The sequence below is a fragment of the Salvelinus namaycush genome, chromosome 18, assembly GCF_016432855.1.
Source record: "Salvelinus namaycush isolate Seneca chromosome 18, SaNama_1.0, whole genome shotgun sequence".
Lineage (NCBI taxonomy): Eukaryota > Metazoa > Chordata > Actinopteri > Salmoniformes > Salmonidae > Salvelinus > Salvelinus namaycush.
In genome coordinates, this window is record NC_052324.1 from 30,388,159 (window position 1) to 30,411,217 (window position 23,059).

The following is a 23,059-nucleotide window of genomic DNA, read 5'->3' on the forward strand; positions in this document are numbered from 1 at the left end:
AATATTCTTAATGTTTGCCGACATATATATATATTATTTTTTAATGCATCTTGGTTAGATATGTTTTTGTTTATAACGACATGAGGAAATGTTTTATTGTATACTCTCGAGTCCTATTCTCTCTTCTCGCCTCTTGCTCAAAACCCATTGGGGAAGATGGTCAGAGCAGCGGGACCTCTGGCTTTATCATCCAATGGATTTTGAGAAGGAGGCGATGAGAGAGGACACGAGGAGGATACAATTGAGATTCATCCATGAACTTACGAAATCAACTGGTAACGCTATTCATATCCATTCCAGCCCGCTAGGGGGCAGTAAATATAGCTTTCTGTGTTAAGGGCTTCCGGTTTCCTGTCTTTTTCATCTGCGGAGAGAACAGCAATGAGTTACTGAAATCAAACGGCAGAAATCTGTTAAATTGTCGACGTTTTCACTTTGCTTATTATTTGAAGAACTTAATAAGGCCCTAAAAATGGGCAGAAGTAGAAGCCGATCCCCACCAAAACGAGGTTTGTATTAGCAATGAATAACCAACGATGATAATAATAGCAATTCGCTAAAGTTAGCTACAGTAGCATCCTACGTTATTTACAAACAGGTCCATATGTGTTCTAACTAGCAATATGAAGATAATAATAGCCGCTCTATTTCGGTCTCGCAACTAACATTTACGTGTAGCCCTAAACATTAAAGGTAAACTATAGTCACCTGGTTAACCTTTAATTGTGTACACGCTAGCCCATAATGGAGTAAAGGAGCCAAACAGCGTTACTCCGGACTATAGTTAAAGGACCTTTACGTTACATGTTCTGTTTAGAGACTGATTGGCTTTGGCAGCCAAATACGGCAACTAAACGTGAATGGGTTCTCAATTGCTATACGTTTCTAGAAACATAAAGCCTCCTACTTTCATGTCACATAAAAATAACGTTAATTTAACAAATGCAAAAATATACACTTAGTGAACACTGTTTTAATCGGTTTTGACCCAGTTGTAGCCCATAGACAACACGTTTGTGGACTCAGTCTTGCGTTTACACAAAGGTGTTCGATAACGCATATAGCTAATTAGCGCAGGTAGTCCTCTGTCTAGTCTGTTTTCAGAAACAAGGCTGTAAAGCTGTCCACATAATTCCCATCGTAAAGAGTTAATGCATATATTTTGTGATGTTTTGGTCTTTGCAGTCTTTTCAGCTATTTGTATTTTGCCGAAGTCTAAACCCCTTTTTCCGTGATTGGTCAACTGTAGGGGTGAAGTAGACACATGGCAGTGTGTAAACCCTAAAGCCCTTTAAAGCTGCAGTATGTAACTTTTTGGGCAACACGACCAGATTATAGATCTGTCATTCTCATTGAAAGCAAGTCTAAGAAGCGGTAGATCTGTTTTATGTGCTTTCTTTCTATGCTTCCCGTGCCCAAGTTTCGTTTTTGTGTGTTTTACTTTCGGTTTTGTAAACCAGCTGAAAATACAATATTTTTGGTTATGGAAAATGTTTATCACAGTGATTTAGATTGTACAATGATTCTCTACGCTATACTTGCTTGTTTTGTCTCACAAACAGATTTTAGCTACCAGGAAATGGGGGAGCCTAGTGCATCTTTAAATGTGTATAGTAATTTAACCTTTTTTGTTTTGAGAAAATGATAACTGATTTGTTCCTTATGTTTCCAAAACTGTACCGCAAACAATGCATGTTAACGTTAGAGCAAGCGTCTGGGTTCTTAACAAAACTACCCTGGCGAGAAGATACTGTTGTCAAAGATCTAACTAACCCAATATAGTTCATCTGTGTTGTTTATAGGGGGAGAAAATGAAGCATAGTGGGCAGAACAAGCAAGGAGGTGGACAAAGCCAAACGGGAGCTAGGGAGATCCTATTGTAGCATAGGATCTCCTCTGGGAAGTGTTTGTGCACAACCTCAATTTGACCTTGCAGTCTTTCAGACACTAAGTCTAAAACTTAGTGCACTGTGTTTGTAACAGATTGTAGTTTTGGGAACATGATGTATTGAGATCAGATGTTTCATCGATGAGAAAATTAGCAGAATGTTGGCCCAGTTTCACCTAGTTCATCCTCTCCCACTACCCGTGACTGGACAACTCCCTATCGTTTGGTGGTGAGAACGTTCTAAATGAATGCTTCATCTTTATAGCCCCTGTGATGTCTGGGTTACCCCTTCTGTTGACTACCACAACTGAAAAACCTAATGGAAACTGGAGATCTTCTTACATCACTGGTTAGAGGACAACCTGCATAAGTCAGCTACATTTTGGAATGTTGCATTTTGATACAGGGGTCACCAAAACAGAAAGAAACGCAACACTATTTTGTCGTCACTCATCGATTATCACGTTGAAATCAATTGGTGTGCGTATCAGTGTCATTTAAAAACTTCTTTAAAAAAAAAACTAAATCCTGCAAACCCCAGTGCATATGACAAAATAAACATTACAAAACCAAATATATTGATCTGTTTTAAGCACTTGATCTTGTCACCGATCTGAGGTAAAAATTTGATGTCCCCGATGCTATCAAAATGTCCGCTTGTATAATGTATTAACAAATACTGTCCACATCATGGAAAGTAACATATTACATTTTTTCCATATCTTATTAATGTATAGCTTAATTTATCGTGATAGTAAGTTAAACACAGATTTATTTCAATAATCACCTACTTTATATTTCTCAGTAGTTTAAAACCACTTAGAGATAATAATAAAAAAAATGCTCATCACCATTTAACCAGGCGCTCTAGACTAGAGCGTCCAAAGGGTCTGTGCAGCAGGCTGAACGTTTGACGTCCCTGTAGTCAGTGGAGATTGCTGAGGGGAAGACAGCTCATCATAATGGTTGGAATGGTATCAGATGTGGTTGATTCCACTCCAGCCATTATTATAAGCCGTCCTCCCCTCAGCAGCCTCTACAGGTCTATGACTGTGCTATGAACATGCTATGAACATAGCTAGTGCGTCTTTCTCTGGTCCATCACACAACAACTACGAGTTGCCTCTACTCTGTGGATACTTTCTCTGTATGCACAGGGTGTCATTTTTTTTTTAAATACAAAAACGACCAGACTAGCTCTGGTCCACGTGCATGCGTTGGATCTTCACTACAACCTGCGTGCGCCTCTGTTGCATGCACCTGGACCAGAGCTAGTCTGGCGGTATATAACGTGCTAAAAAAAATGTATATACTTTTGTATTTTGGAGAAATGACCCCCTGCATATACAGAGAAATTATTCAACACTTTAGCAACATCTTTACTTCGAGGTAGTACAACATTTTATTGAACCCATTCACTAAACAAAATTCTATTCATGTAAGGATTCATAACATGGATGCTGTTCTTGGTCCTCCGCCATATTAAGTAATGTCTTGGTCTGTTTGTTCCTCGTCTGCAGAGAGACGACGCTCTCGCTCGGGTTCAAGGGACCGCGAACGAAAGCGCAGGGAGAGGGAACGCTCCCGTTCTCGGGAAAGGCGAAGGAGCCGCTCGCGCTCTCCAGCCCGCAGGCGACGCTCAAGGTGAGAGAAAAGACCCCCAGTGAGACATCTCAACTAAAAGGGGGTTGACAGTAGACTCACACAGGGTCATTGGTTACTTCTCTAGGCCTATGTGGTGTAACCTCGGTCTACACACCCATTGACATAAATACACTGCTCAAAAAAATAAAGGGAACACTTAAACAACACAATGTAACTCCAAGTCAATCACACTTCTGTGAAATCAAACTGTCCACTTAGGAAGCAACACTGATTGACAATAAATTTCACATGCTGTTGTGCAAATGGAATAGACAAAAGGTGGACACATGCACATTTGTGGCCTGCTGGAGGTCATTTTGCAGGGCTCTGGCAGTGCTCCTCCTTGCACAAAGGCGGAGGTAGCGGTCCTGCTGCTGGGTTGTTGCCCTCCTACGGCCTCCTCCACATCTCCTGATGTACTGGCATGTCTCCTGGTAGCGCCTCCATGCTCTGGACACTACGCTGACAGACACAGCAAACCTTCTTGCCACAGCTCGCATTGATGTGCCATCCTGGATGAGCTGCACTACCTGAGCCACTTGTGTGGGTTGTAGACTCCGTCTCATGCTACCACTAGAGTGAGAGCACCGGCAGCATTCAAAAGTGACCAAAACATCAGCCAGGAAGCATAGGAACTGAGAAGTGGTCTGTGGTCACCACCTGCAGAATCACTCCTTTATTGGGGGTGTCTTGCTAATTGCCTACAATTTCCACCTTTTGTCTATTCCATTTGCACAACAGTGTATATCTGGCTAAAGAGCCTGTGATACCTTGTGCTCTTAGGGGGAAGTTTGACTATTTATGTACTGCAAAAGTATCACTAGGGCTGTATTCCAATTCCATAGCCATCTCCCCAAATGTGCACTTCCTCATCCTCAAGAATTGACAAGCATTGGATTGGGGTGGGGGGAGTGTTTCCAGTTTCCACCATATTTGTTAAACCAGTCCATAAAGGAAAATGATTTGTGCACACTTCAAGAAGGATATAGAATGGGACCTCGGCCTAGATAACCCGTCCACCAGCTATCTCTGTCTCTTGTCTTTAGGTCTCCTCGTCGGCTACGCTCTTCTTCCGGTTCCCCCTCCAGGCAGAAGGACAGGCGTGATGATGAAGATAAAAAGGATTCCAAGGATAAGCCAGTGAAGGAGCATCAGATCTCAGGTGGTTTATCTGCTATGAACTTGTATGTGTCTCAAATGACGCTCGATTCCCTACATGGTGCAGTACTTTTGACCAGAGCCCTGTGTGTATATAAACAGTACCAGTCAAACTTTTGGACACCTATTCATTCAAGGTGTTTATTTTTACTATTTTCTGCATTGTAGAATAGTAGTGAAGACATCAAAACTATGAAATAACACACATGGAATCATGTAGTAACCAAAAAAGTGTTAAACAAATAAAAATAGGTTTTAGATTCTTCTAAGTAGCCACCCTTTGCCTTGATGACAGCTTTGCACACTTTTGGCATTCTCTCAACCAGCTTAACCTGGAGTGCTTTTCCAACAGTCTTGAAGGAGTTCCCACATATGCTGAGCACTGGTTGGCTGCTTTTGCTTTGGGTCATTATCCTGTGGAAAAACAATTGATAGTCCCACTAAGCTCAAAACAGATGGGATGGCGTATCGCTGCAGAATGCTGTGTTAGCCATGCTGGTTAACGCCAAAGTGTGCCTTGAATTCTAAATAAAATCAGTGTCACCAGCAAAGCACCATCACACTACCTCCTTCGTGGTGGGAACCACACATGCAGAGATCATTCGTTCACCTACTCTGGGTCTCACAAAGACATGGTGGTTGGAGCCAAAATTCTCAAAATTGGACTCATCAGACCAAAGGACAGATTTCCACCGATCTAATGTCCATTGCTCGATGTTTCTTGGCCCAAGCAAGTCTCTTGTTATTAGTCACCTTTAGTAGTGGTTTCTTTACAGCAATTTGACCATGAAGGTCTGATTCAAGCAGTCTCCTCTGAACAGTTTATGTCTGTTAAACTCTGAAGCATTTATTTGGGCTGCAATTTCTGAGGCTGGTAACTAATGAACTTATCCTCTGCAGCAGAGGTAACTCTGGGTCTTCCTTTCCTGTGGCCGTCCTCATGAGAGCCAGTTTCATAGCACTTGATGGTTTTTGCGACTGCACATGAAGAATAGTTCTTGAAATTTTCTGACTTGACTGACCTTCATGTCTTAAAGTAATGGTGGACTGTTGTTTCTCTTTGCTTATTTGAGCTGTTCTTGCCATAATATGAACTTAGTCTTTTACCAAATAGGGCTATCTTCTGTATACCACTCCTACCTTGTCACAATACAATACAACTGATTGGCTCAAATGCATTAACCTTTTGTCAATAGGGGGGCGCTATTTTCACTTTGTAAAAAATTGTTCCCAAATTAAACTGCCTCGTACTCTATTCTTGCTCGTACAATATGCATATTATTATTACTATTGGATAGAAAACACTCTCTAGTTTCTAAAACCGTTTGAATTATATCTGTGAGTAAAACAGAACTCATTTTGCAGCAAACTTCCTGTCAGGAAGTGAAAAATCTGAAATCGAGGCTCTGTTCCAGGGCCTTCCTATTCATTTGCTTGAAATCTATGGATATACATGCACTTCATACGCCTTCCACTAGATGTCAACAGGCAGTGGGAGGTGGAATGGGGTGTCTAGCTTGATCTGAGGTCGAACAAGAGCTCTTGGAATGACGTGACCCCACATTTCCTTTGTCCAGCAAGGCGCGGGAAGGAACCCTGGATTGCCTTCTGAAAAGCTTTCGGTATAGACAGCTAATATCTCCGGCTTTGATTTTATTTGATACATGTGATACTATCATCGTAAAGTATGTTTTTTCAATATAGTTTTATCAGATTATTGAACGTTTATCGGGAGTTTTGGCGTTTTTCGTTCTCTGCGTTTGGTAAAGATGGACAACTTTGCGCCACTTGGCTAGCTTTGGTTGCTAATTCGACAGGCGAAGAGGACATTCTAAAACCAAACAACGATTTATTCTGGACAAAGGACTCCTTGTACAAGATTCTGATGGAAGCTCAGCAAAAGTAGGAACCATTTATGATGTTATTTCGTATTTCTGTGGAAAATGTTTAGTACTATTTTCCGCCCTCATTGCAGGCGCTGTCTCGCTATAACGTAAGCTGTATGTCGTACTAAAGTTATTTTTAGAATTCTAACACGGCGATTGCATTAAGAACTAGTGTATCTTTCATTTGCTGTACAACATGTATTTTTTAGTAAAGTTTATGATGAGTTCTTTGATTAGATTAGGTGAGTGTCAGAAATATATCCGGATAATTTTGTGCAGTTTGGCTACGTATTCACATTGTAAAACCACGATTTGTACCGCTAAATATGCACATTTTCGAACAAAACATATATGTATTGTGTAACATGATGTTATAGGACTGTCATCTGATGAAGTTTGTCAAGGTTAGTGAATAATTTTATATCTTTTGCTGTTTTTTTGCGATCGCTACCTTTGCGGTGAATGAATGCGGTTGTGTGGTTGGCTATTGTGGTACGCTAATATAATGCTATATTGTGTTTTCGCTGTAAAACACTTAAAAAATCTGAAATATTGTCTGGATTCACAAGATGTTTATCTTTCATTTGCTGTACACCTTGTATTTTTCATAAATGTTTTATGATGAGTATTTAGGTATTTCACGTTGCTCTCTGTAGTTATTCTTGCTGCTTCGGTGCTATTTGTGATTGTAGCTGCAATGTAAAACTATGATTTATACCTGAAATATGCACATTTTTCGAACAAAACATGGATTTATTGTATAACATGTTATAAGACTGTCATCTGATGAAGTTGTTTCTTGGTTAGTGACTAATTCTATCTCTATTTGGTCGGTTTTGTGATAGCTACCTATGCGGTAAAAAAATTGTGAAAATATGCGGTTGAGTCTTTTGCTATTGTGGTTAGCTAATAGAAATACATATTGTGTTTTCGCTGTAAAACATTTTAAAAATCGGAAATGATGGCTGGATTCACAAGATGTGTATCTTTCATTTGGTGTCTTAGACTTGTGATTTCATATTTATATGCTAGTATTTACTTGTGGCACTATGCTAGGCTATGCTAGTCAGATTTTTTACTGATGAGGATGCTCCCGGATCCGGGATGGTGACTCGTGAGTTTAAGAAGGAAAGAAATTCCACAAATGAACTTTTAACAAGGCACACCTGTTAATTGAAATGCATTCCAGGTGACTACCTCATGAAGATGGTTGAGATAATGAGTGTGCAAAGGTTGGCTACTTTGAATGATCTCAAATATACAATATATTTTCATTTAACACCTTTTTTGGTAGCTACATGATTCCATATGTTATTTCATAGTTTTGATTTTCTACAATGTAGAAAATACTCATTCAAAGCTTCCTTTATTTTGACTCAACTTTTGACTGGTACTGTGTGGTGGTTGCACGTGAAAATTGAGGCACCTCTGTGAGAATATGGAGAAATACTACTGTTGCATGTCAGTGTCTAAAATTGTGTATTGTTTATAGAGGAAGACATGCAGGGAAAGACAGAAGAGGAGATAGAGATGATGAAGATTATGGGATTTGGCAACTTTGACACCACAAAGGTAAGGATTCTGTCAGCTCGTCTCAAATCTAGAGGTTCCTGGTTAGGCTTGCCAAAGATATCTGTAGATATTAGATGCTTTTATTTAGTCTGGAGTCTGCAGAATAATTATCCTGTAGACAGGTAATTTCTGAAATTGTCCAACTCACCACAAGGGGGCACAGTTTTCTAAAACTAACTGATTGTACGGTGCACTTCACCAACAAGAATTAAAGATCTAACAATCATTATAATATTGATTTCTAAGAACTTGACACACTCCACTTTTGGTAAACAGTTTGTTGTAAGACTAAGATCATCTGAGATGGGTGTGATTCTTTTCAAAGTAGTTCAAGTAGGTCTCTCCATTTGTCTGGCAGTTTTTTTTTTTTATTGCAGGAAGTTGTTTTGGTTTGATACAACTTAATTGTTTATTGCCACAGGTGAATGAATGGTGAACAACCTCATGTTTTTGGATGTGTGATGTATTAATGTGGTTGTCATTGCTAACAGGGGAAGAAGACCAATGGAGCAGTCAATGCGCATGCTATCAATGTGTCTCAGAAGAGGAAATACAGGTCTGTTGATTCATTATCATTAACCCCAAGAGTTGGCTTATGTGGCTTTTTATTTCACAAATAACATTTTAAATTACAACATTGGGTGGAGCTGCTCACGTGTAGTTGTGAAAATGCTGTAATATAGACTGCATTTAGTATATCATATCTCTTGTTAGGATATTATTTATTTTCCATCACATTCAGGTCACCTGTTATTAAGTAGCGTATCTTGTTGATTTATGCACCAACTAGCTTAATTTGTTTATAAATCAACAATTCCAACTGCAGGGCACAAGGTCCTGGCTGATATTGAGCAGTTGGAACAGTGACCATGCTCATTGCAGCCAATCACCTCTGCAGGTGTTTCTATGCAGACATATCAGCTCTCCTATTGGTGGACGATGATGTAATGGTAACAGTTTTGTATTGTTTATTTTTTTATTTTCAGGCAGTACATGAACAGAAAAGGTGGATTCAACAGACCTCTGGACTTCATTGCTTGAAGTAGGATAAATAGAACATACTCATTGATGTTCCCTAAAATATACTATTTTAGCCTTGTAGTCTCTAGACTGTGTTTTGGTGATAGAAGTTTATTTTTTTGTATTATGTATTTGTTTTCATTTTGACTCCCTGCACTGCATATAAGTTATGCAAAGACCCATGCAACTGAATATAATGACATTTTTCTGTAATATGTTTAGCTTATTTTAAGAATGAGTCTTGTGGTCAACATGCCTGGGTCAATATGCTTTTCAGGGTGCATTTTAATTAGGGTGTTTTTGAGTCAGATTAAAAACGTTAATTCAGATCATGATCCCTTCTCATTTTTACGATTTGTGTAAATTGCCAAATTATTGAAATGTAAAGCTCTAAGTGGGATAGTTAATTGATTGCTGAAAGGTCTGAGAATATTTTTGAAGGAAAGTGTTGTAATGGGTGTGATTTGAGCACAAACCCCTCTTCAGTTGTGTTCAAATTCCCCCTCTAGGCTCATTTCTCATGTCATCTTCTGTACATGGTTTTAAGAACAAATGGTTGAAAGTTGCGGTTAGCCTTCCTATCGCCTTTGACCACAGAACGTCTGCTGTCATTTCTATTAGTTTTCCAACAATTCTACTTGTTGAATCTCTACCATTTGTTGTCACCAAACGGATGTATTCATTAGTCACACTCTGTTCCCTTTTCATTCAGTGAGCTATATATTCTGTTTGGTTCCCTACGTGATGTACTGCTCACGGCCGACGTTCGTGTTCTGTCTTGCCTCCCCCTTGATCACACCTACAGCGTCATTGTGTTTTGCTACACCAGAAGTACATTCTTTTCCAATGGAACGCTGCGTTTGCCTTGCAGCATTGTGTTCTGTGTGGTGCATAGGTTGGATTTATTGAACATATGCATCAAATTGTATGCGTAGCCGGCTTGACAGAAATGGTAGGTGAATGTTAAACTTTTGTTCCACACATCCAGACGATGCTGCATACCATTTTGCGAAATGATGGTTTAGGTGTGCTCAAGCCGTAGTCTTTTTTGCATACTACACTGAACAAAAATTAAAAAGCAACATATAAAGTGCTGGTTTCATGAGGTGAAATGAAAGATCCCATAAATGTTCCTACACAAAGCTTATTCTGGGGACAATAAAATGCCACTCTAAAATGTTCAGTTTTGCCACAGATGTCTCAAGTGTTGAGGGATTGTGCAATTGGCATGCTGACTGCAGGAATGTCCACCAGAGCTGTTGCCAGAGCATTGAATGTTAATTTCTCTACCATAAGCCACCTCCGTGTAACCACGCAAGCCCAGGACCACCTCCAGGCTTTTTCACCTGTGGGATCGTCAAGAGGTGCGGAGGAGTATTATTATTTTTTCATTTTACCCCCTTTTTCTCCCAATTATGATCTTGTCTGATCGCTGCAACTCCCCAACTTGCTTGGGAGAGGCGAAGGTTGAATTATGCGTCCTCCAAAACATGACCTGCCAAACCGCGTTCCTTAACACCTGCCTGCACCAATGTGTCGGAGAAAACACAGTTCAACTGACAACTAAAGTCAGCCTACAGGTGCCCGGCCAAGTAAAGCCCTCCCCTATCCCGGACGATGCTGGACCAATTGTGCACCGCTCTATGGGACTGCCGGTCACAGCCGGTTGTCACACAGTCCGGGATCGAACGTGGGTATGTAGTGATGCTTCAAGCATTGCAATGCAGTGCCTTAGACCACAGCGACATTCAGGAGGCCCTCTGAGTATTTCTGTCTGTAATAAAGCCCTTTTGTGGAGAAAAACTAATTCTGATTGGCTGGGCCTGGCTCCCCAATGGGTTGGCCTGGCTCCCAAGTGGGTGGGCCTATGCCCACCTATGGCTGCGCCCCTGCCCAGTCGTGAAATCCATAGACTAGGGCCTAATGAATTCATTTAAATTGACTGATTTCCTTATGAACTGTAACTCAGCAAAATCTTAAATGGTTGAGTTTATATTTTTGTTCAGTATAGTACAGTTGCACTTAATTGCATTCCAATTAAATGGATGCAATTCTGGGCATTTTGATCCAATTCTAACTGAACATCACAACTGAATCTTCCCAGAGTATAATCGAACTATGGCGCAGTCAAGCACGCATAAAATATTTTGTGTAGTCTTGCCACCACATACAATTCAACGCTGGCTCTTGCCCTCATAGTATGTCAATTTCATAACCTGCTTTCAATCAACAACCTACTGTGGTTTTCAAGCATATTTGGAGATTCCAAGTGGTTATGGGTCTTCTGAAGTAAATTCACCTGAATGGGAATTTGAGGACTGTTCTCTCTTGTCATGGTTTCTAGAATTCAATTTTTTTTTATATAGTTACGGTTTAAAAAATGCTTAATGACTTCTGCAGCAAAACTTGCTTCTGCATTACCTTGTAAGAATAACAATTCCTTGTCACAATACAGGTTATGGGGCGTCAGGTAGCCTAATGGTTAGACCATTGGACTAGTAACTGGAAGGTTGCAAGATCGAATCCCTGAGCTGACAAGGTAAAAATCAGTTTTTCTTCCCCTGAACAAGGCAGTTAACCCACTGTTCCTAGGCCATCATTGAAAATAAGAATTTGTTCTTAACTGACTTTCCTAGTTAAATAAAGGTTTAAAATACCAATGGAAAGTTAGTTTTGCATGAACCGGTACCCCTGTCAGGCGGAGTGTATACAATTTAGACCACTCCATTGGTCCTTAATAAAAATCTTCACTCACCCGGGGCACCTGGCAATGCAAAACGAAGTGACCCAATAGTGGCGCAGCATGTGAATTCCGCCAACCACTGAACTCGAAACAAAGCAAACAACACTGAAAAACCAATCACCGATAAACTCAGCGAAAGCAGCATGTCCACGGGGCGTGGTCTTTCACGCGCTGCTCGTGCGAGTTGTTAACGAATCGCGATTTGACTCGGTGAGAACAATCAATGGCACGCCAAAACACTTGGTGCCAACAATAGAGAAACAAGACTCCATTGTGGCTCTTTTCCTGTAACAACAGACTGTGATATGATGGCGCCAAAATGGCAAAACTGTTAACCAGTTGCACATGACAGCCCTGTTGGTGTTACTATTTAGGGTACCCAATCGCATCACAGCTCACATAGGGCGCGTTCGTAAATTCACTCTGGCTATCTACTCCGATTTCAGAGAACTCTCGTCTGAGTGCGCAGAATAACGATAGCACTCTCGTCTGAGTGTGCAGAATAACGGATGGATTAACGAATGGCCAGTGCCAGTAAACGTCGGGAAAAAAGCGTAATTAAAATGTTGCCCGCATCACAGTAAGTCACCAACAGTATGGATAACATGAAAACAGCCTAACCAGCTCTGCTAGGCCGAGTAAAATGGTCAGAGGTGTTCTCTCATTTTTTGTCTGGAAGAAGCTAGCCAACGTTAGCTTGGGTGCTTGACTGCCATTGTGAGGTCAGAATGCTTGGAACAACCCTACTCTTTGGCCAGAGCGTCCAGTGTGCGCTCCGAGAGCGTAACGCTCTGAATTTACGAACGCCCAGAGCACACTCTGGCACTCCAGAGTCAATTTACGAACGCACCCATAAACTCTCTGGCAAACACAGTAGTTTACCAGCAAAACTGCTGTCGTTCATATAAACACTGTTGCAAGGTAGCAGTTTATCTAGCTTCTCTTTTGACCTAGTATTTTTTTATAAACATTTGTGTCAGCCTTTGCAGCTCGAGACGACCCACACGTGATCGGCCAGCATAACTAGGCGCTTGTTAGCTATGGTATTTGAATTTGACGAGGCTGTTTTGACGTTGGATAGCTATATTAACTAACTATATTCGCTGGTTCGAAATTTCGAATAGATCTCACATTAATTTTTTAAATATCTGGTTATATCACAAGCGTACCTAATTTTGATATTTAAGGCAGACTGTATGAAGTTAATTTGTTAACCGGGTAGACGTTAGTTTTTCTTGCCAGCTCGAGTTGCTGTACATTTTCTGTTCGGCTAATAAATTATAACGTCATTTGTTTTTGAGAGCCATCTGCGGATTGTCATTTTTACTTTTTCAAGAACAAGGCTTTCTGCCTGAAATATTTGTGTTCGTGATTCCAAAAACATTGTAGCTAGCTAGCATTTAGCTTGCTTGCACCCGTAACAGCGATTGTAACCGCGAGCCAGCATCAGCCAAGCGAATTTGACAAAGTATTTCGTCAATTAAGTTATCAAGAGCACTATCACACACACCGATAACTGACTTCTGTTGTCGAGAATTAGCATCCATCTCTTGCTTATTTTCATTACCGAAAGTGAAGTACCCTGACTAGCCACAGTCAGAAGCAGCTGAGTAGCTAGCTATCCAAATTCTGAATCTGACTCTGATTGTCATTTTATCAGTGTTATTGTTGAAAATGGCGGCGATCGAAATGGTGCAGATGTTGATCGAAGCAGCAGAATACCTTGATCGCAGAGAAAGAGGTACAGTGTTAACATATTTTGTGTATCATATTGTTTTTATATCATTAGTGAGCTACCCTGCCTCATTTGAATTGCTGGGGAGTGCACCTGTCATAATCCATGTATCAGGTTAATTATAAATGATTGATTATTGATGTAGACCAGATTTTAGAAACATAAATTAATAATTGCGTTGTACATCGAATAAGGGGGCCAGCTGGCAGCAATATGCTCACAGCAACAACAAATGCACAGCAGAAAAAACAGTCGACCATGCAGGGGATATTTTCTATTACAAACACTTTGAAGTATAGTGTTGCAATTTTACTGACATGCAGAAATTAACATGTTTGATCGAAAAATACATTATTTGTCACATTCACACGGGAAAGGTTCATGCTTGTGCCAATGGGTTTGATCTTGATGTTCTGTCCAAACGATTTCCCACCTCTCACTTCTCTCTTTTGTGGTTAGGCTGGGGAGCCAGCAGGGTTTACACCAGTTCAGATGACATCATTGGCTGAAAAGGGGGGAAATTATCATAAATCGAGATTTTATGTTTATACTCAAGATATATAACTACAAACGTGATACAAGTAATAGGTCACTTCTTACCTAGCCAAAAAATACAGTATTCCCTCATCTCACATTTATGGCTCTCATCAGTTTTCATTGGAATGTCTATGGTTGCATTGAATGCATTCATTGCACTGTATTGTGAATTACAGTGATGGATTGATTTATATCCTGCTCATTTATTTCCAGAAGCTGAACATGGCTATGCCTCCATGTTACCTTTCACCAGCAGCAAAGAGAAGGACAGCTTGAAACGGAAAAATAAAAGCAAGAAGGACTCCAGTAGCAGGTATAGTCATTTGAGCTAGTTCTGTCTATACGCCCTTGTGTAGAGTAAACCCCCTCAAGGGAATACCCTAAAACTGCAAGATCAGTTTTTCAGAGAACAAGACCTTTGTGTTGTGCAGTTTTAGCCCCAACAGTGACCCAGATGGGAAAAGTATTAATCCGATTCAGACAGAGTTTAGCTACATACAATAATGGGGAATCCAAGCCTTTTGAGGTCGATCAAGGTGTCCAAGGATAAACTGCAGCAGTCAGGCAGTAAACCCTGACGGGCGTCCCTCCTGAAAGGACAGGACACCCTCACCCTGCCTGGCCAATTGTCTGTCTGTCTCTTTCTGATGTTATCCAGCTTACTGACAGTGCCTTGCAAAAGTATTCACCCCCTTTGGCATTTTTCCTATTTTGTTCCATTACAACCTGTAAATTAAATGGATTTGGATTTTATGTAATGGACATACACAAAATAGTCCAAATTGGTGAAGTGAAATGGGAAAAAAATAACTTGTTTAAAAAAATGTAAAACAGAAAAGTGGTGGGTGCATATGTATTCACCCCCTTTGCTATGAAGCCCCTAAATAAGATCTGGTGCAACCAATTACCTTCAGAAGTCACATAATTAATTAAATAAAGTCCACCTGTGTGCAATCTAAGTGTCACATGATCTGTCACATTTTTTATTTTTTTATTTCACCTTTATTTAACCAGGTAGGCAAATTGAGAACACGTTCTCATTTACAATTGCGACCTGGCCAAGATAAAGCAAAGCAGTTCGATACATACAACAACACATAGTTACACATGGAGTAGAACAAACATACAGTCAATAATACAGTGAAAAAATAAGTCTATATACAATGTGAGCAAGTGAGGTGAGATAAGGGAGGTGAAGGCAAACAAAATATATATAAAAATAAATAAAAATATAAAAAGGCCATGGTGGCGAAGTAAATACAATATAGCAAGTAAAAAAAACACGAATGGTTGGTTTGCAGTGGAAGAAAGTGCAAAGTAGAGATAGAAATAATGGGGTGCAAAGGAGCAAAAATAAATAAATGAATACAGTAGGTAAAGAGGCAGTTGTTTGGGCTAAATTATAGATGGGCTATGTACAGGTGCAGTAATCTATGAGCTGCTCTGACAGCTGGTGCTTAAAGCTAGTGAGGGAGATAAGTGTTTCCAATTTCAGAGATTTTTGTAGTTCGTTCCAGTCATTGGCAGCAGAGAACTGGAAGGAGAGGCGGCCAAAGGAAGAATTGGTTTTGGGGGTGACCAGAGAGATATACCTGCTGGAGCGCGTGCTACAGGTAGGTGCTGCTATGGTGACCAGCGAGCTGAGATAAGGGGGGACTTTACCTAGCAGGGTCTTGTAGATGACCTGGAGCCAGTGGGTTTGGCGACGAGTATGAAGCGAGGGCCAGCCAACGAGAGTGTACAGGTCGCAGTGGTGGGTAGTGTAAGGGGCTTTGGTGACAAAACGGATGGCACTGTGATAGACTGCATCCAATTTATTGAGTAGGGTATTGGAGGCTATTTTGTAAATGACATCACCGAAGTCGAGGATTGGTAGGATGGTCAGTTTTTCAAGGGTATGTTTGGCAGCATGAGTGAAGGATGCTTTGTTGCGGAATAGGAAGCCAATTCTAGATTTAACTTTGGATTGGAGATGTTTGATGTGAGTCTGGAAGGAGAGTTTACAGTCTAACCAGACACCTAGGTATTTGTAGTTGTCCACATATTCTAAGTCAGAACTGTCCAGAGTAGTGATGCTGGACAGGCGGGCAGGTGCAGGCAGCGATCGGTTGAAGAGCATGCATTTAGTTTTACTTGTATTTAAGAGCAATTGGAGGCCACGGAAGGAGAGTTGTATGGCATTGAAGCTCGCCTGGAGGGTTGTTAACACAGTGTCAAAAGAAGGGCCAGAAGTATACAGAATAGTGTCGTCTGCGTAGAGGTGGATCAGAGACTCACCAGCAGCAAGAGCGACATCATTGATGTATACAGAGAAGAGAGTCGGTCCAAGAATTGAACCCTGTGGCACCCCCATAGAGACTGCCAGAGGCCCGGACAACAGACCCTCCGATTTGACACACTGAACTCGATCAGAGAAGTAGTTGGTGAACCAGGCGAGGCAATCATTAGAGAAACCAAGGCTGTCGAGTCTGCCGATGAGGATGTGGTGATTGACAGAGTCAAAAGCCTTGGCCAGGTCAATGAATACGGCTGCACAGTATTGTTTCCTATCGATGGCGGTTAAGATATCGTTTATGACCTTGCGCGTGGCTGAGGTGCACCCATGACCAGCTCTGAAACCAGATTGCATAGCGGAGAAGGTATGGTGGGATTCGAAATGGTCGGTAATCTGTTTGTTAACTTGGCTTTCGAAGACCTTAGAAAGGCAGGGTAGGATAGATATGGGTCTGTAGCTGTTTGGGTCAAGAGTGTCCCCCCCTTTGAAGAGGGGGACAACCGCAGCTGCTTTCCAATCTTTGGGAATCTCAGACGACACGAAAGAGAGGTTGAAAAGGCTTGTAATAGGGGTGGCAACAATTTCAGCAGATAGTTTTAGAAAGAAAGGGTCCAGATTATCTAGCCCGGCTGATTTGTAAGGGTCCAGATTTTGCAGCTCTTTCAGAACATCAGCTGACTGTATTTGGGAGAAAGAGAAATGGGGAAGGCTTGGGCGAGTTGCTGTGGGGGGTGCAGTGCTGTTGACCGGGGTAGGGGTAGCCAGGTGGAAAGCATGACCAGCCGTAGAAAAATGCTTATTGAAATTCTCAATTATAGTGGATTTGTCAGTGGTGACAGTGTTTCCTATCTTCAGTGCAGTTGGAAGCTGGGAGGAGGTGTTCTTATTCTCCATGGACTTTACAGTGTCCCAGAACTTTTTTGAGTTTGTGTTGCAGTAAGCAAATTTCTGCTTGAAAAAGCTAGCCTTGGCTTTTCTAACTGCCTGTGTATATTGGTTCCTAGCTTCCCTGAAAAGTTGCATATCACGGGGGCTGTTCGATGCTAATGCAGAACGCCATAGGATGTTTTTCTGTTGGTTAAGGGCAGTCAGGTCAGGAGAGAACCAAGGGCTATATCTGTTCCTGGTTCTAAATTTCTTGAATGGGGCATGCTTATTCAAGATGGTGAGGAAGGCATTTAAAAAAAATATCCAGGCATCCTCTACTGACGGGATAAGATCAATATCCTTCCAGGATACCTCGGCCAGGTCGATTAGAAAGGCCTGCTCGCTGAAGTGTTTCAGGGAGCGTTTGACAGTGATGAGTGGAGGTCGTTTGACCGCTGACCCATTACGGATGCAGGCAATGAGGCAGTGATCGCTGAGATCTTGGTTGAAAACAGCAGAGGTGTATTTGGAGGGCAAGTTGGTTAGGATGATATCTATGAGGGTACCCGTGTTTACGGAATTGGGGTGGTACCTGGTAGGTTCATTGATAATTTGTGTGAGATTGAGGGCATCAAGCTTAGATTGTAGGATGGCTGGGGTGTTAAGCATGTTCCAATTTAGGTCGCCTAGCAGCACGAGCTCTGAAGATAGATGGGGGGCAATCAGTTCACATATGGTGTCCAGAGCACAGCTGGGGGCAGAGGGTGGTCTATAGCAGGCGGCAACGGTGAGAGACTTGTTTTTAGGGAGGTGGATTTTTAAAAGTAGAAGTTCAAATTGTTTGGGAACAGACCTGGATAGTAAAACAGAACTCTGCAGGCAATCTTTGCAGTAGATTGCAACACCGCCCCCTTTGGCCGTTCTATCTTGTCTGAAAATGTTGTAATTAGGGATGAAAATGTCAGAATTTTTGGTGGTCTTCCTAAGCCAGGATTCAGACACGGCTAAAACATCCGGGTTGGCAGAGTGTGCTAAAGCAGTGAACAAAACAAACTTAGGGAGGAGGCTTCTAATGTTAACATGCATGAAACCAAGGCTATTACGGTTACAGAAGTCATCAAAAGAGAGCGCCTGGGGAATAGGAGTGGAGCTAGGTACTGCAGGGCCTGGGTTCACCTCTACATCACCAGAGGAACAGAGGAGGAGTAGGATAAGGGTACGGCTAAAAGCTATGAGAATTGGTCGTCTAGAACGTCTAGAACAGAGAGTAAAAGGAAGTTTCTGGGGGCGATAAAATAGCTTCAAGGAATAATGTACAGACAAAGGTATGGTAGGATGTGAATACAGTGGAGGTAAACCTAGGTATTGAGTGATGATGAGAGAGATATTGTCTCTAGAAACATAATTGAAACCAGGTGATGTCATCGCATATGTGGGTGGTGGAACTGAAAGGTTGGATATGGTATAGTGAACAGGGCTAGAGGCTCTACAGTGAAATAAGCCAATAAACACTAAACAGAACAGCAATGGACAAGGCATATTTACATTAAGGAGAGGCATGCTTAATCGAGTGATCATAAGGGTCCAGTGAGTAGAGGTTGGTTGGGGTCACGGCGATCCAGACAGCTGGCCGGGTAGATGGCTATCGGTAGCAAGATAGCATAGGATGGAAGTCTTTCTTTTTTTTTTGACACCTCGTGCGTTTCCGTCGGTAGATTAGTGGGGTTCCGTGTAGTAGAGGGGATCAATCCAATTGGCAAAATAGATATAGTGACCCAAGAAAAATTGTCCGATATACTTATTCAGATAGCAGCCGATAAGACAGCTAACGATTAGCGGGCCCCAGATGAGCGTTCAGGTAATGTTGCGACGGAGGTGCCAGTTGGATAACTCCCTCGGGCAGATAATGTCGGCAGTCAGTCGTGAAGGCCCGATGGGGCTCCGCATCTGCAGCAACAACAAACAAAAAAAACGGGTCCGGATAGGTGACTGTAGCCCAGGAATGGCTGATGGAACTCCTCAGCTGGCTAGCTTCGGAATAATTTAAGTTTGCTCCGGGATCGACGTAAGCCAATAGTCACACGGTTTGCAGCTAGCTAGCTGCGAAATCAAGGTGCAAACGTCCAGAGCCTGCGGCTGAAATCCGGGGACACTGAGAAAAATAGGCCCGGTATGCTCCGGTCCGAGTCGCGTTGCACAAAAGTGCCGATAGATTATCGAGCTAAAGGAATAGCTGAAGACCACAAAACGTGGGCAGCTGAAACTCCAACGCTAGCCAGCAAACCGGCAAACTTCTGGGCAGCTTCAGATCAGCTACTGGCTAGCTTCTAGTTAGCTTCTGGGTAGCTTCCGGCTAGCTTCTGGCTAGTTTCGGCCGGCTTCTGGTTAGCCTCTGGCTAGCTACCACTGTGGATTTTCAGATTTGAGGTAAATAATACTTTTTTTTGTAATTGGTGAGGCGGGTTGCAGGAAAGCTTTTGTAGTTGAGTTCTTGGATAATAAAATATATAAAGATATGCGAAGAAAGGTGTAAATATATATGTATACAGGACACGACAATACGAGGACAAAAAAGACGTCTGAACTGCTATGCCATCTTGGAACAATGATCTCAGTGTATATATATACACCTGTTCTGAAAGGCCCCAGAGACTGCAACACCACTAAGCAAGAGGCGGCACCATGAAGACCAAGGAGCTCTCCAAACAGGTCAGAGACAAAGTTATGGAGAAGTACAGATCAGGGTTGGGTTATAGAAAATTTGAACATCCCACGGGGCACCATTAAATCCATTATTATAAAATGGAAAGAATATGGCACCACAACAAACCTGCCAAGAGAGGGCCGCCAACCAAAACTCACAGACCAGGCAAGGAGGGCATTAAACAGAGAGGCAACAAAGAGACCAAAGATAACTCTGAAGGAGCTGCAAAGCTCCACAGCTGATATTGGAGTATCTGTCCATAGGACCACTTTAAGCCGTACACTCCACAGAGCTGGGCTTTGTGGAAGAGTGGCCAGAAAAAAGCCATTGCTTAAAGAAAAAAATAAGCAAACATGTTTGGTGTTCACCAAAGGGCATGTGTGAGACTCCCCAAACATATGGAAGAAGGTACTCTGGTCAGATGAGACTAAAATGTAGCTTTTTTGCCATCAAGGAAAACGCTATGTTTGGCGCAAACCCAACACCTCTCATCACCCCGAGAACACCATCCCAGCAGCATCATGCTGTGGGGATGTTTTTCATCGGCAGGGACTGGGAAACTGGTCAGAATTGAAGGAATGCTGGATGGCGCTAAATACAGGGAAATTCTTGAGGGAAACCTGTTTCAGTCTTCCAGAGATTTGAGACTAGGACAGAGGTTCACTTTCCAGCAGGACAATGACCCTAAGCATACTGCTAAAGCAACACTCAAGTGGTTTAAGGGGAAACATTTCAATGTCTTGGAATGGCCTTGTCAAAGCCCAGACCTAATTCCAATTGAGAATCTGTGGTATGACTTAAAGATTGCTGTACACCAGCAGGAACCCATCCAACTTGAAGGAGCTGGAGCAGTTTGCACGCTCAAGTTTAGTTTTTTAGTAATATTTCTTGTTTGCTTCACAATAAAAAAATATTTTGCATCTTCAAAGTGATAGGCATGTTGTGTAAATCAAATGATACAAACCCATAAAAAAATATATTTTAATTCCAGGTTGTAAGGCAACAAAATAGGAAAAATGCCAAGGGGGTGAATACTTTCGCAAGGCACTGTAGACACCTAGGTGTGAAAACAGCCTCCTACAGTGGTCTTACCTAGGCCTATATGTGTCAAGGTGTCTGTCTGTGTGGTCGGGCGAGGCAGTAACTGTAGATAACTAGACATTAAATCTAAACAGGGATAAAGGAGGGGTTGTACTGGTCTATTTATACCTAAGCCTCCGTCCATTGTAATAGGAACCTGGTGTTATTACAATATTTGGTTTGGACTGATGGGTCGCTTAGTTCTCCAGCTTGGGCTGACAGAGCCACCAGTACATGCATGTAAAGCATTCACATACATACAGGACAGCCACGGTCTAGTTTACAGTAAACTACACAGTATAGTATACTACTAAAAATAGCATAGACATGGTAGGTTCTGTTTACTAGTACAGGGTTTTTTCTGGATCAAAAAGTGGCTTAGGTGGTGGGCGTGGCAGCGCGCTTGGCGCTGCTAAATTTCATAGAATTTTTAGAGGCCCCCGTCATGGTGCTGTAGAGAACTTTTTATAATTTTTATGCCAATATCCCAAAAATTTACAAATTTCTCCGTGCAGCTGAAATACCATTTTGCAGTTTTGAAGCAAGTTTCTTGCAATTCTATGTATTTTGCCATGGATAATGCTGTGTTCTTTTCTCAAACATAACAAAATGAATACTGCTAAATTCATTGTTTTTTAAATTTTAAATTCTCCTTGACTGTCTAGCATTTATTTAGGTGAGTGTTAGTTCTCGAAGATAATATAATAATAAAAAATATACAGTTCCAATATTTTCTACATAATTTATATCTGTTTTTGGTCATTTAAGTTTACCCTAAAAGTGTTTTTTCCATCCCAAAAATGTATGAAAATAATAATATACACTACCGTTCAAAAGTTTGGGGTCACTTAGAAATGTCCTTGTTTTCCATGAAAACATACATGAAATGAGTTGCAAAATGAATAGGAAATATAGTCAAGACATTGACAAGGTTATAAATAATGTTTTTTTTATTGAAATAATAATTGTGTCCTTCAAACCTTGCTTTTGTCAAAGAATCCTCCATTTGCAGCAATTAGAGCCTTGCAGACATTTGGGATTCTAGTTGTCAATTTGTTGAGGTAATCTGAAGAGATTTCACCCCATGCTTGCTGAAGCACTTCCCACAAGTTGGATTGGCTTGGCTTGATGGACACTTCTTACGTACCATACGGTCAAGCTGCTCCCACAACAGCTCAATAGGGTTGAGATCCAGTGACTGTGCTGGCCACTCCATTATAGACAGAATACCAGCTGACTGCTTCTTCCCTAAATAGTTATTGCATAGTTTGGAGCTGTGCTTTTGGTCATTGTCCTGTTGTAGGAGGAAATTGGTTCCAGTTAAGTGCTGTCCACGGGGTATGGCATGGCGTTGCAAAATGCAGTGATAGCCTTCCTTCTTCAAGATCCCTTTTACCCTGTACAAATCTCCCACTTTACCACAACCAGAGGACCCCCAGACCATCACATTGCCTCTATCATGCTTGACAGATCGCGTCAAGCACTCCTCCAGCATCTTTTCATTTTTTTCTGTGTCTCTCGAATGTTCTTCTTTGTGATCCGAACACCTCAAACTTAGATTCGTCTGTCCATTACACTTTTTTTCCAATCTTCTTCTGTCCAGTGTCTGTGTTCTTTTGCCCATTTTAACATTTTCTTTTTTATTGGCCAGTCTGAGATATGGCTTTTTCTTTGCAACTCTGCCTAGAAGGTCAGCATTCCGGTGTCGCTTCTTCACTGTTGACGTTGAGACTGGTGTTTTGCGGGTACTATTTAATGAAGCTGCCAGTTGAGGACTTGTGAGGCGTCTGTTTCTCAAACTAGACAATCTAATGTACTTGTCCTCTTGCTCAGTTGTGCACCGGGGCCTCCCACTCCTCTTTCTATTCTGGTTAGAGCCAGTTTGCGCTGTTCTGTGAAGGGAGTAGTACACAGCGTTGTACGAGATCTTCAGTTTCTTGACAATTTCTC

General features: G+C 41.6%; 2 protein-coding genes across 2 annotated transcripts in view; both read left to right on the forward strand.

The window, feature by feature from the left end:
- The first annotated feature begins 343 nt into the window (after positions 1 to 343).
- On the forward strand, positions 344 to 9,497 carry snrnp27 (small nuclear ribonucleoprotein 27 (U4/U6.U5)). The gene is made up of 6 exons (XM_039012842.1): positions 344 to 509; positions 3,409 to 3,532; positions 4,579 to 4,694; positions 8,069 to 8,148; positions 8,640 to 8,704; positions 9,135 to 9,497. Exons 1-6 carry the CDS (start codon positions 473 to 475, stop codon positions 9,187 to 9,189), a joined length of 477 nt encoding a protein of 158 aa, XP_038868770.1. The 5' UTR covers positions 344 to 472; the 3' UTR covers positions 9,190 to 9,497.
- Positions 9,498 to 13,579: 4,082 nt separating this feature from the next.
- The window catches only part of mxd1 (MAX dimerization protein 1), a 30,239-nt gene continuing 20,759 nt past the window's right edge, over positions 13,580 to 23,059 (forward strand). Inside the window, exons 1-2 of the mRNA XM_039012844.1 lie at positions 13,580 to 13,652; positions 14,397 to 14,496. Coding sequence (XP_038868772.1) covers positions 13,586 to 13,652; positions 14,397 to 14,496 — 167 coding nt within the window. The 5' untranslated portion in view covers positions 13,580 to 13,585. The remainder of the gene's footprint in view (positions 13,653 to 14,396; positions 14,497 to 23,059) is intronic.